The following is a 13,683-nucleotide window of genomic DNA, read 5'->3' on the forward strand; positions in this document are numbered from 1 at the left end:
AATTGCATTATTTATTAATGACCTAACGAAATTCTTATACATTATGCTGTAGAGCAATTCCGCAGCCATTATCTTATTTGCTCCTAAGAACCCAGAAAGGTTATACTTTTATTTATCAGAAATCACCATGTTAAAATGCAAATACTTAGGATTGGTAGCCTCAACCCTTATCTTCTAAAACATCTTTAGCTATCCATAGAAAGCAAAGCATTAATAGGAATTGGACTGACGCTGGAGGTGGAAATACTGATGCACGTGACAGCTTTAAGGACTTGGGCGGCCAATTCCCCACTCCCCACTCCTCCTCAGATCCTCCAAAAAAAGCTCAAGTCCTAACTTTGACCACGTTTAACAAAGAAGGGAGACGACCAGGCGTTTTGTAAAGTGCTGCTTCCAAACGCCACCCGTCAGGACAGATACTAAACCACCTTAACTTGCTGCCGGTTTCAACTGAAAATAAATGGTACATAAGTAATCAAGAAGTCGCAGTCCCAGACCTCTGACCAAAGAACCGAAAAACGACAGCGAACGACGGGTTCCCAATTCTCTGAACCGAAGGGTCGGAGAAGCACTTTAGAAGAGTAGGGGGTGGGTCTTCCACGACAAACCCCGCCCCTCCCTCACTCGTCGCTGATTGGTGGCGGCGTTAGGCCGCGACGGAGGGGCGGGCCCGCGGCTGGGTCGCTCCCTTTCCGCGCGGTCCCGTGCGCGCTGTGGGTGTGTTTCGGGAAGCGGGCGCGCGCCCGCTCGCGTCGGAGGATGGGAAAGGAGGCGGGGCCGCGGCGGCGCGCTCCCGGATCGCGCGCACCGCAGACGGCGCGGATCGCAGGGAGCCGGTCCGCCGCCGGAACGGGAGCCTGGGTGTGCGTGTGGAGTCGGGGCTCGTGAGAGACAGTCGCGATGAACACGGTGCTGTCGCGGGCGAACTCGCTGTTCGCCTTCTCGCTGAGCGTGATGGCGGCGCTCACCTTCGGCTGCTTCATTACCACCGCCTTCAAAGACAGGAGCGTCCCGGTGCGGCTGCACGTCTCGCGGATCATGCTGTGAGTGCGGCCGAGGCCGGGCTGGCGGTGCAGGACGCCGGGACCGGGCTAGGGCGGAAGCCGAAGCCGGGCCGCCGCGCCGGGGCTGCTGTGCCGGGGCCGCCGGGCCGGGGCTGGGGCCGCGGGCAGGGCGTCCGGATCGCCCTCCTGAGCGGCAGTTCGCCCCCGAGGGCGGTCGTCAGGGGTGGACGTCGCAGGCTTTTCCGGCGTCCCCTCGGAACTTGCATCCTTCCACCGTAAATTCCCGGGCTTGCTCTTAAATTTTAATTTTGAGCGTTCCTCAGGTCGGTGCCTCCGCTTGCTTCCTGTTCCTCACTTCCCTCCACCCACGCCTGGCCAATGAGGGAGCAACACAACAGCAGAGCCGGCGCCGCCGCCCGCCTGGGCTGGCGCCTCCCGCGCGTCCGGTGCCGCTCGTGGTCCGCATGCAAGGCCCTCCAGGCGCTGCCGCCGCGCTCTGGGTCAGGCTTCCGTGGGGTTTCCTGGCGGCTCTGGAGGCCACAGGACGGCGTTGTCTTTGTGTCATTCATCACCCGAGTTTGCCCTGTTTGACATTCCCTTTACAGTTGTTGCCTTTGCACCTTCAGAAGGCAGTAAACAGTTGCTTTGAAGTTGGCCGGAGATGTTGAGCACTGAGAGAATTAAGCATCTTAGCCTTCTGATACAGCGAGATTTTTGTTTCGTTGGGTTTCTTTCTTTCTTTTTCTTTTTCTTGCCAACCACTTGAAGAAGTCTGCGAAAACGCCAAAAAATGCAGTTCGAAATGACAGTGCCATTTCGCTATTGCCTATTTTGTCCTTGATTTTATTCTCTGGCACTTTTGTCTTTAATCGTCGTATTTTTCCCCCCTCTTCTCATACCACTCTACTCTATTCCATCTTCCAACAAGCTCTTTAGCCTTAGTTTATTTCTTTGTCAGAATCGCCAAGAAGCCAGTCATCAAATAGCGAGCCTTCTCCCCCCACCTTTTTTTTTTTTTTTTTTTAATTACTGTACTGATGTTTGTTAGATATTGTTCGAATAGACCTGGGGTGGAAATCAGCACTGCTACTGTCAGCCCTATGAGGGTTAGAAGAGCTTGGTGAATATTAAACACTGAACAGATGTTAGCTGTTGTTGTCTTGAGCAAGTTTCTTACCATTCTGGGCCTTAATTTATTTTTGTTTAAGATGGAAGTAATATCTAATTGGTAGGTTGTGAGAATTATTTGAAATGTGAAAAATATTGTCAGTGGGTCTGACCGGTAGTAAACAGTAAATAGCAGCTGGTTACAGTAGTATCCCCTTAATGGGGTAGGTATACGTTCCAGGACCCCCAGTGGATGGCTGAAGCCACGGATAGCACCAAACCCTATATATACTTGGGTTTTTCCTATACCGTACATACACACCTACCTATGATAAAACTTACAAATTAGGCACAATAAGAGATTAACAATAACATAATAGAACAACTGTAACAATATACTATAATAAAAGTTATGTAAATATGATCTCTTTCCCTTTCACTCAAAATAACTTATTTTACTGGACTCATCTATTTTCACACCGGGTTGACCGCGGATAATTGAAATCGGAAAGTGAAACCTCGGATAAGGCAGTGATTACTGTATCATCCTTTAATATGTCATCTGTTAGTATTCGTATCACCTTGTAGTCAGTCATGTGTAGCTTTCTTCTACCCATTCTGCAAAATTGCTTTACATCAAGTATTTACTATTCTTTTTAGCAGTTTTAATCTCCTGAGTTTTGTTAGGGATTCTCTTGAGGTATATGCAATTAGCTGAAGACCTACTTTCATATTGGATTAGAATGTTTCGTCTGTTTTCACACTTACAGGTTTCTCTGGTGTTGACTCGTTTCTTTGTGGGATTGCTGTTTTACCTGTGCACACAACTGTATTCTTTCTCTTTAAGATGTTACGTTAATTTTGTATGTTCTGTTGGAAGGATGGTAAAACTTTTATCTTTACTTCTAGAAAAAATGTAGAAGATTTCACTGGACCTAGAGAAAGAAGTGATCTGGGATTTATCACATTCGATATAACTGCTGATATCCTTTAAGAAAATATTTCATTGCGTTTTCTGTAGTTTTATAATGAGATATGTGTTGTTTAATGATTTGGGAGACAGTGTGACTATCTCATTGAATCAGCCAAACCTTGGAAATTCCTGTGTCTTTTTCATCAGTAAAATAATGTTAATACCTCCCCATCACACTTGGAGAAAACTTCATAGATTCATGAGTAGTTGTGTGAACATACTTTAAATTCTTAACCGAGACATTAAATTGATTGAAAGCTACATAAGAAAGTTTGAATCTGTTTTTTAGAAAGATACAATTAGATCATTTGGATAAGAAGGAAAAATATTACCAATGCTTAGCCTGCCTATAAATATTTCATGTAAAATTTCAAATATCCATATTTTATTATAGCAGAAAGAAACATATGTTTAAAAAGTGAATTACGTGTGTTATGATTGGAAAAGATCATATCAAAATTATTGGTAAACTGATTGCTTTTTGCCGTCATAACTCTTTTTATAAGGACTTTTATGAAAGTCAGAAAATATTAACAATTATAAGAGTTTCTTTGGTGGTGATATTTAAATATTTTCTCTTGACATTGAGTTTCTATCTTTTGACAACTCTGATCATTTTTGCCAGGCTAGTCTTTTTTAGGTTCTTTCTTAGGTTAATATCTTGGCAATGTTCTCTGCCACTTCTAGTCTGATCTCATCTACCTTTTTAATACCCCATGATTTAAATGATTATGGAGATTGAACAATCTGAACTTGTGTGAAAGTACCTGTCTGAACAGTTAAAGCTGATCATATACTTGGGGAATTTATCTAATTTGCCTTTCTATGACCATGAAATTTACTTTCAGTGTAAGTTTTGGTAATTATTGGATTTAGAAATAGGCTAAGAATTAGTTCTGTAGGTACCATTTTTAGGAAATAGAGTGTACCATCAGAAGAGTCTTATGCTGAATTTCATGTATATTTTTAAGTCTGTGTAATTTTAAAAAATCTACTCAAGGGAATTTAGGTCTACTGTGAGAGTAGTAATTTTGTGTATCCAGAGAATTATAGTGAAATTTCCTGATATCTATGGTATTTATATATTACCAATCTCATTATTTGTAGTTTCTTCAGATTTTCTTAATGCTGCCGCTACTACTACTTGAAATTGCACCTGTTCTTGTAAACAGCAGTCCTGGACTTAGTTCTAAAGGAGTGATTCTTAGTGGTTACACATAATTAATAATGGAATGTAACGAATGTGTTACTACCAGTATGGAAACTCATATAGTAAAATGAGTTAACTTAACAATTAACATAATAGTTAAAAATCCAAATATTAACTCCGCTAATTTCTTGGTATTGGCACCAGTCTTGTTAATTCTAGTGAAGTTCTTGTCCTCTTTGGGAAACTGAATTGAGCCACATTGGTGTCATTTGCATCTCTGAGAGACATTTTAATGTCTACTTGCATGTGACCAAAAGTGACATGTACAATTTATTATACTTGGTTAATTATTGAGCCTTGTTTATGTTTGCATATTGTTAAATTTAAATAGTGATGATTGTTTATACTTTAGAGCTCCAGTGGAATTGTATTTGCTTGAAATATCAAGTCCTCTTTTTTTTTTTTTTTTTTTAACTTAGTTGATGTTACAGAAAACCAAATTTTGGATTTGTTCTTTTCTTACTAGTCAAAGTATCTCGGTTGGTAATCCTTGGAGGAGTATGGGAGGATGCCGGTAATCTCATACTGACATTTTTTTGTTTTGGAATAAGCTGGATTTCACAATGTATTTATCTTCTGCATATTTTTATTAAATTAGTGGCACATTATGTTTCTGGGCCGCCTCTCTCTTTTCTACTTTAGTATTACTGTTAGGGATAAATAACCTAAGAATAATTAAGATCTATTTAAAAGTGAGAAATATTGCTCATAAATTTATATTTTCCTTAATTTACTTACATCTAGAGAATATATTTGATTGGAATGTTAAGCAGTTGTTTCTTTATTTATCTGCAGAATATTCAACAAAAAATAATGTAAGTATATCTAATTAGAAGTATTTTAATAGCTATTTAAAGTCTTATTCTTTACGAAAGAATACACATTTTTATATATTTAAAATACTTGACCTGAGTTACCTAGCAAAAAAATCACAAGCCTGTGGAGGTAGCTCTGTTATGAAAACGTTTGCACTCTTGGGAGCCTTTGTTGTTGTTGTTGTTGTTGTTTGTTTTCTGTTTGTTCTATTTAGCTCTCTAGCATTGGGGTCTCCAGAATGGAGACTTGCTATATGAACTAACGTTAATGCTCATATTCAGCCCTTAAGTCAGATAGATGGGCACATGCCTTCTACAATATGCAGATATTCTGGAGGAAAGGAGGAATTCTGTAGGTCAAGAAGTTCACCATGCTACCTAGTATTTATTCATTTGCTTTCAGCATGTTGCAAAATATTGCAGTATATGCAATACATAAGTAGATTATATTATCTAATTTTAGCTAATCCTTTCAAAATGGAAAAGTGGCTTAAAAAGATTTCTGCAAAGAAATCACAGATTGAAGATAATGCTAATAATCCATACATATGTAAATAGTAGGAAAATGGTGGAGCTCATACTTGTATTCTTCTGAGCTGCTGTGTCACACTGAAGGATTAAAAAAAACACAAAGACAACCTAAATAGATCTGATAAGTTGGCTGAGACACTCTCAATGATATTAATTAACAACAGTGCATATGTATTACCTACATAATTTATAATAACACATATTTTGAGGATTTGTGATCCAAAAACTATTGGAGACCACTTTCAATAGTAAGATCAGAAAGATATTGCTGAACTATCAACTGGGAAATGGAGCGAGTAGCCGGTAGTATTGCCACCACTCAGCTGTTTCCTTTTTTTTTTTTTTTTTAAGACAGAGTCTCGCTCTTATAGCTCGGGCTGGAGTGCAGTAGCACCGTCTATCTCAGCTCACTGCAACCTTTGCCACCTGGATTCAAGCAGTTCTCCTGCCTCAGCCTCCCGAGTAGCTAGGATTACAGGCGCCTGCCACCATTCCCAGCTAATTTTTGTAGTTTTAGTAGAGACAGGGTTTCACCATGTTGGCCAGGCTGGTCTCAAACTCCTAACCTCAGGTCATCCGCGTACCTCGTCCTCCCAAAGTGCTAGGATTACAGGCATGAGCCACCGCACCCGGCTGTTGTTTACTCTTTAAGCTAAAATATTCTCTCTCCACAGCTACAATTAGAGAGCTGTATGGTGACTTACTTGAATCAACAAAATTTGAGACCTGTGATTATAATTCTCATTGTGACGATATATAATCAAAAGCTGTAAAGATTGTTAATAATTTTTGAACCTTCTAAGATTATTTTAAAATCCATGTTAGTACCAGATACTTTTCTTTTAAAAAAAAAAAAAACGAAAAAACATGGTGCGAGGTGTTTTGGTAGTCTCATTAAGCCATATAGCTACAATTAATTAATATCCCTACCAATTGAGAACAATTTGTCTTTGTTTTAGGGTTGCATGGGATTCATTAATCTGAGTATCTGAGTACTTGAACTGTTTTTTGTTGTTGTTGTTTTTATTTATTTTTAACACGGAGTTTCACTCTTATTATCCAGGCTGGAGTACAGTAGTATGATCTCAGCTCACTGCAACCTCTGCATCCTGGGTTCAAGTGATTCCCCTGCCTCAGCCCCCCAAGTAGCTGGGATTACAGGCACCCGCCACCATGCTAATAACTTTCAATCATAAACTAATAGTTTTAATAGGTTTCGATATAATGGTTTAATAGCTTTTAATTATAAAACTTATTATGAATTATAATTTGTGATTTAAAAAACTAGTTCAGGTCGGGCACAGTGGCTCACACCTGTAAAATCCCAGCACTTTGGGAGGCTGAGGCAGGTGGACCACCTGAGGTCAGGAGTTCCAGACCAGCTTGGCCAACATGGTGAAACCTCATCTCTACTAAAAATACAAAAAATTAGCCGGGTGTGGTGGTGCGCGCCTGTAATCCCAACTACTTGGGAGGCTGAGGCAGGAGAATCACATGAACCTGGGAGGTGGAGGTTGCAGTGAGCTGAGATTGTGCCATTGTACTCCAGCCTGGGTGACAGAGCAAAACTCTATCTCCAAAAAAAAAAAAAAAAGAAAGAAAGAAATAACTGCTCTACATTTTTTTTTAGTTAATGTAATCATCATACACTGAGTAATTGGCCTTAAAAGCTAATAGATGCTAACTTAATAAGAACAAATTCCTTGAGATTTAGTAGTGGCCACAAATTTTTTTTATTTCCATTTCATACTTTTAATTTTCTAAATGGAACTTATTTGTAATATGTTGAAAGAGTAGCTTAAAAGAATTGTCTGACCTCTAGAATTTTGCCTTGATGAGACAATAATGCATATATTTTTTTAATTAAAGGGAAAAAAGATCTTTAAAAGGCTTCATTTCTTTAGTGATCTCTTCAAGATTTTGTAAAGAAATCTTGGAGAAGATTTCTTATAAATTTTCATGACATAATTAATCAGCAGTAACCTGTATTAGCAGTGTGATGGAACAGGGATTGGCTCTGTCTGTTTTCCTGGCACCATTTAGGATCCATGCTGAGCTGGAGGGTCTTAGAAATTTTACAGGGAAAAGTGATTTAAAAGAATACTTCCCTTCTAGGGATTTAATTCATCTGTTCCTCCAAAGGCCTCACTTTTTGGAGATCTTATAAATCAAAAACCTTGCATTAAGTTATGAAGGCCCTAAGTAATACAGTTGAGTTAGCGGAAGGAATGAATTCCATCAGGGAATTATCATTCTTCTCTCCGAGAAAAGTTTGCCCCTTTTTTTATCTCTCTCTTTGCTATCATTTGTATGCGTTAAGATTTCAGCAAGCTCCTCAAAGTTGAATTCATTAACATGTCAAACTATCTGCTTACTAATACTTTTAATTTGAAGTGATAAGATGCTATTTCTGATGAGTTATCTAATTAATTTTCATTTTAATATAGGCTCTGAACCAAGTTGTCCTATGGGACAAGATTGTTTTGAGAGGTGATAATCCGAAGCTGCTGCTGAAAGATATGAAAACAAAATATTTTTTCTTTGACGATGGAAATGGTCTCAAGTGAGCAATTCTTGGTCATTTTTTTACATTTAATAAGAGGTGAAAAAGAGAGAAAGATGTATTTTTATTTTAAAGAAAAATACTCGAGAGTAAAAGGAGAAAAATTGGAAAAGAAGTATTTACGCATATCTGAACTGAAAGATTGGGTGGAAATGCAAAGTGAGATCTAAGATAAGCAATTCTCTTGCAGTTTGTGAAATGTCATAGTCAAACTAATAAAGCTTCTATACTAAGCATGTACAAGGAATACGGGCTTGTTCAGATGTGATAGGGCTGTGGTTGTCAAATTAAAGGGCTCCTTTCTGTGCGTGAGTCGGGAAACCTTAGAAACAGCATGTTGAGTCTAGGAGTTGATAATAGTTAAGAGAAGTAGTATTGGTTCTCCAAACGTGACTTCTCTAAAGCTCAGTTGACTCAGAGTGATTGATGTCTCAGGTTATTTTTACCTCTTAGACTCTAGTCGTAAACACTGGAAATAATTTTAGAAGAAAGCTATTTTGACCAAGCCAAACCTCTGTATTTGCAATGAAAATTTCAGAACATGAGAATTTTGTTCAGGTTTGTCCATCTAGATAATTGACAGAGTTAGGCTTCAAATCATTGCTCTGATTCTTAGCTCGTCTCTTTTTACATTTACTGTTTTAGTCATTTAAACTTTTCGGTTGATAGTTCTATTAACTGCAGCTGTGAGTTCAGATGGGTCATCCTGGGATATCAGTAAATGTAGTGCCCATGTCTTCTAGCATTGTCCTTGGATTTTAAGTGACATGAGAAAATAGTTCTTTTTGCAGATTAACATACTAGGATTTCTGTTAGGAATAGATGGTTATAAATAAAGTATTTGACATCTCAGTGTTTGACTTAAAAATTTTTTTTGAACTACTAGTGTTTCTGATGACTTGTGTTTATTATATCTTTTTATAGGGGAAACAGGAATGTCACTTTGACCCTGTCTTGGAACGTCGTACCAAATGCTGGAATTCTACCTCTTGTGACAGGATCAGGACACGTATCTGTCCCATTTCCAGATACATATGAAATAACGAAGAGTTATTAAATTATTCTGAATTTGAAACAACATATTTTTATACTTAATGAATTGTATCTCATTAATCTCTTCCCTTACATCTTCATTTATTGTTGGTTTGTGTTTTTTTTTTTTTTTTTTGGTATAAGAACTAACATCAAAAGGCCTGTTTGAAGGGAAAGCTTAATGGGCTACTTAATATTACAAACAAAACAAAAAAACAAGGCTGCCGCAGTGGAATATTATCTTACAAGAATAAGAACTACATAAAACGGATTTGTAAAAAATACATATTTGAAGTATTTCCTGTACTTCCATTATTCTTTATGGAATATAAAGTGAGCATGAAGGGTAGTTAAAACTTTCAGGTGCCTGTAGAGTCATAATTAACTCTGTATTTTATGCCTTGCATTCAGGCAGGTTCACGTTGAATGTGATTTAAAAGTAGACATTCTTGTTTTCCTCTTTTAGGATGTGTTTGATTACTGGAAAATTAATATGGTTATTTGTTCGAAGTCTGGTTTATAAAAAAGCCAAAAGTGATGGAATTTTATTCCATTTGTCTTAGGAAGGCCCATAATACTTGTTTTTCTTACATGTGACTAGCAACTTTCTCCACTTAAAGACTAAATACCTCTTTATATGCTGTAAATTATTCTAATTCATTTTAAAATCTTTTAGGTCAACAAAATGTCTGTCTTCAGTGCTTTCTCTAAAAACGTTCCTTTATAGCTTTGTACTTTTTTTTAGTGTTGTCATTGAAAGTTAAAATGTTTGCATGGTTTACCCTCTGAGTTAGGTTTCTTCTAGTGAGCATGCCTACTGTCACTAAGTGAATTATTTACTACTTTTTGTAGGTCTATATTTTAATAATTATTGGGATAATAATAATTGTGGTATGCTTTCCATTTACAAACCACTCATATACTTTAGTGTATGTCATCCTTAATAATCTAATGAGGTAAGTAGTATAAGTGTTAGCTCTTTGCAGATAAGAAACTGAAACCCAGAAGTTTATTGAATTGCTCCATTGTTACCTAGCGAGCAAGGAGTGGAGTTAAAACTTGAACTCAGATCTTCTAATTTTCTGAGCTCATCCTTTCTCTTATACCTCAGATTGCAGACTAATCAAATTTCATTTAAAACCTTCCTGATATTTTTGTTACCCTGGACACCCTTTCTATTCTAGAAAAGGTTTCCCATTTTATATGGAAGTGGCTAATTTTCAAGCTGCCAACAACTTATATCGAGGTAATATTTTATTCTCTGAATAAATTCATTTCACTTATATTAAAAGCATAAGGAAATCTACATGTATGTAAAAATAACTTAGAAATTCAGTGCATAATACATGATTGAATACATGATTGTATTTAACATGATTTTTTTTTTCTGCAGTGGACAAATAAACATCCTCAAAGTAGCAACTGCAAATCAGTTACCCTTAGAAAAGCAAGACCAAACACTGTAGTTACACTATTAGCAGTGACCAAAAAGGGCTAATATTTTCTAAGAATAGTTTAAATTACAAACATTTGTTATATTTACCTTAATGTGAAATACATCACTATTTAATTACATTGATTTTAACATCTGTTGTATGGAGTTGTATAGTTCGTGCAAAAGCCTGTGGTTTTTCAAACCAGCAGAAATGTCAAAGGTTCCATGAATGCTAAACTGCTTGGCTCCCAGCTTTTTCATTAAACTTTTCAGGGTCTTGGTTTCTTTATCTGTAAAATGACAGAGGTGTACTAGTTAACTTTAATGGCGATCCTTTTATACCACACAAGTTTATAAAATTTATCTGTTTAGCAAAGAGACTGAACAAAAAAAGCACGTTAGTAATATGAAGACAGGCAAATGAATGAAAGTCTAACACATAACTCATATTGATCTACTTTATTTCTGTTAGATTTTACGCCCCGAAAATTTCACGTCATTTAGTTTGTACAAATACTAGACATGGAAACTTAAAATGTGCAGGTGTCAAAGCTTAAAAATCAGGTGTGTCCTCTTTAAAGAAGGTATGCTCAATAAGCCTGCAGTCTTAACCAGACCTGGTACCAGTTTAACAGTTCATTATAGTTCTGTGATGAGTGGATCTGTTAGTCTGGTAGAGATTAATGTTGAAATTTACTTGAATTACAGTTATTTGACAAGCCCACTTTCTTCGGAGTTTGGTGAGGAAGAGAAGTAAAAATGCCCAACTAGCACAATGTGAAGAAAGTTTTCTGTTTGCTGGACTAAGGGAAATTGCTCAGAACAAGAATGCTCCAACATGTGAATAAGGACCCTCAGTCTCAGGAACTCATTTTTGGGTGCAGTTTCTACATTTAAAAAATTGACTTGTGTTCAGTGTGATAACCACTTCATTTGCTTTAGTCTCAGTGTTTTAAAGAAGCCTCATAATGTTCTACAAAGACACAAAGCTTCAGGCTTCTACAAAACTGAGTATGATTAGAAATACCTGAGCCCAGAAATGATTCTGAGAAAAGAGAATAATTTCAAGACACTTATTTAAAAGTAATTATGGTTAGAAATTAATTAATTTAAAAATGTGCTCACATATCCCTTTCTCTAACAGTTTAACCTAGACAAACATCTGTATCAGTGCTTTTTTATTGCCCTAATTTATTACATTTGGTTTCTTTATTCTGAAAGGAAAATAACAAAAACTTCAGAAATTCCTAAGGGTGTAATAAGAAAGTGGGTTTTGAGTTTCCTGGAATTAGTTTACAGTTCTTTGGTGGGTCTCGTCAGCCAATTCATAGCTGGGCTCTAAGATTATCATCTTAGAGATGACAGATGGGCTTTTTGAAAGATTTCATCTTAGAGATGATAGATGGGCTTTTTCTCTAAGATGATAATCTTAAAGCCCAGCTATTAATTGATAATGAACATTTTTCACTATTTTTTTTCTATCTGAAGCTTAGAGATCTAGAGCTTCGGATCTTTGGGGTATATGTCACTGGAGGTATTATTTTATAATACTTTGCATTGACATGAAGTGGGTTCATGGGGGAAAAACCATAAGCTGTGAACATTGGTAGCAAACAAGCATATATTCATTTCAAAGCTTTCCTTGCTTTTAGCAGAGAGAAGCCTGTATACATGTGTGACTTTCAGTAGTTTAAAGAGATGTTTCAAAAAGTTGTTGCATGTTTTTGATGCAATTTGGGAAATCGTTTACTTCACAATGTTGTCATTCACAAAAAATTCATGAAAATACTGAGCATATGTTTGAGGATTTTTCTTTTCCTTTTTTTTTTTTTTTTTTTCTGAGACGGAGATCTGCTGTTACGCCCAGGCTAGAGCGAAGTGGTGCGATCTTGGCTCACTGCAACCTCCACTCCCCAGGTTCAAGCGATTCTCCTGCCTCAGCCTCCGGAGTAGCTGGGATTACAGGAGCCCACCACCACGCCCGGCTAATTTTTGTGTTTTCAGTAGAGACAGGGTTTCGCTCTGTTGGCCAGGCTGGTCTCAAACTCCTGACCTCAAGTGATCCACCTGCCTCGGCCTCCCCAAGTGCTAGGATAACAGGCGTGAGCCACCGTGCCCGGCCGAAGATTTTTCTTAATTGCAATAAATATTCAGCATTTTTTCTAACGAAAATGAATTTTGTTTACGAGTAAAAGTATACATTTTAAAAGACTTTCAGATTTATGCTTTTTACGTGAAGCTGCTAAACTAAAAGTAAATGGAAGAAACCCAAGTCTAGTAGGTTTTTTCTTTTTTTTTGGTGGGGGTGGGATGGGGAAGGTTAGTTACACTTAAAATATCTTCTCCAGAGACTGTATGCTCCTATACTAGACTGTAAGCTCTTTGAGGGCAGTCTGTCAGATTTATCTTTGTATCTTCCCCAGCGCCTAGCATAGTGCCTTGCACATAATAGGCGCCCAATAAATATTGATGAAGAATGAAGGCGTTGTGTTTCTAATGTGACCAAACCATGGGGATTCTTTGCCATTAATACTGTCCTTCTTTGTAAGTGCTGGGTTTTTTTTTTTCATTCTTGAGCTCCTAATGACATTAGATCTTACCGAGGTCAGTTGGACAGTTCAGTAAAGGTAAATGCTGCTCTTGCTCTAGTTGCCGTGACCTATGTTCTTTCTGACATTTGCTAAGAGAGCCAAGTGATAAGATTGATACATAAATTGCTTTACTTTAAAATAGCACTAGAAAACCCTACCGTAGACCTGACCAAGAAAAAAAAAAAAATCTCAGAATGCATGTTTAAAGTATAGCTCAGGAAGAAATGGGTTAAAACAAATAGCTGACTCTTTGAAAGGCCAGGGTGTTGGCTGATCCTCCACCAGCTTCTTGGGCACATTGGCTGGTCTGGCTCACTAAGGGAACATTTATTTACCAGTGAATTCAGACAGTCAAAACAGAAATACTCCCTCAAAACAACAGAAAATCATTGCATTTACAGGGTAAGGGATTTTTCTTTTTT

At 37.7% G+C, this 13,683-nt stretch overlaps 1 protein-coding gene across 1 annotated transcript; it reads left to right on the forward strand.

Moving 5' to 3' along the window:
* Positions 1-707: 707 nt before the first annotated feature.
* On the forward strand, positions 708-13,151 carry SPCS3 (signal peptidase complex subunit 3). The gene is made up of 5 exons (XM_030816347.1): positions 708-1,043; positions 3,021-3,094; positions 5,033-5,109; positions 8,088-8,203; positions 9,128-13,151. The coding sequence occupies exons 1-5, from the start codon at positions 901-903 to the stop codon at positions 9,258-9,260; spliced, it is 543 nt and encodes a 180-aa protein (XP_030672207.1). The 5' UTR covers positions 708-900; the 3' UTR covers positions 9,261-13,151.
* The last annotated feature ends 532 nt before the right edge of the window (positions 13,152-13,683 follow it).

This window comes from Nomascus leucogenys, chromosome 7b (genome assembly GCF_006542625.1).
Source record: "Nomascus leucogenys isolate Asia chromosome 7b, Asia_NLE_v1, whole genome shotgun sequence".
NCBI lineage: Eukaryota > Metazoa > Chordata > Mammalia > Primates > Hylobatidae > Nomascus > Nomascus leucogenys.

Excerpts from the sequence above, each read along its gene's own strand:
- SPCS3 (XM_030816347.1), top strand. The coding sequence starts at position 901 with ATGAACACGGTGCTGTCGCGGGCGAACTCGCTGTTCGCCTTCTCGCTG. Across the intron at positions 1,044-3,020 it reads CACGTCTCGCGGATCATGCT|AAAAAATGTAGAAGATTTCA; the intron begins GTGAGTGCGGCC and ends CTTTACTTCTAG. Across the intron at positions 3,095-5,032 it reads CACATTCGATATAACTGCTG|ATCTAGAGAATATATTTGAT; the intron begins ATATCCTTTAAG and ends TAATTTACTTAC.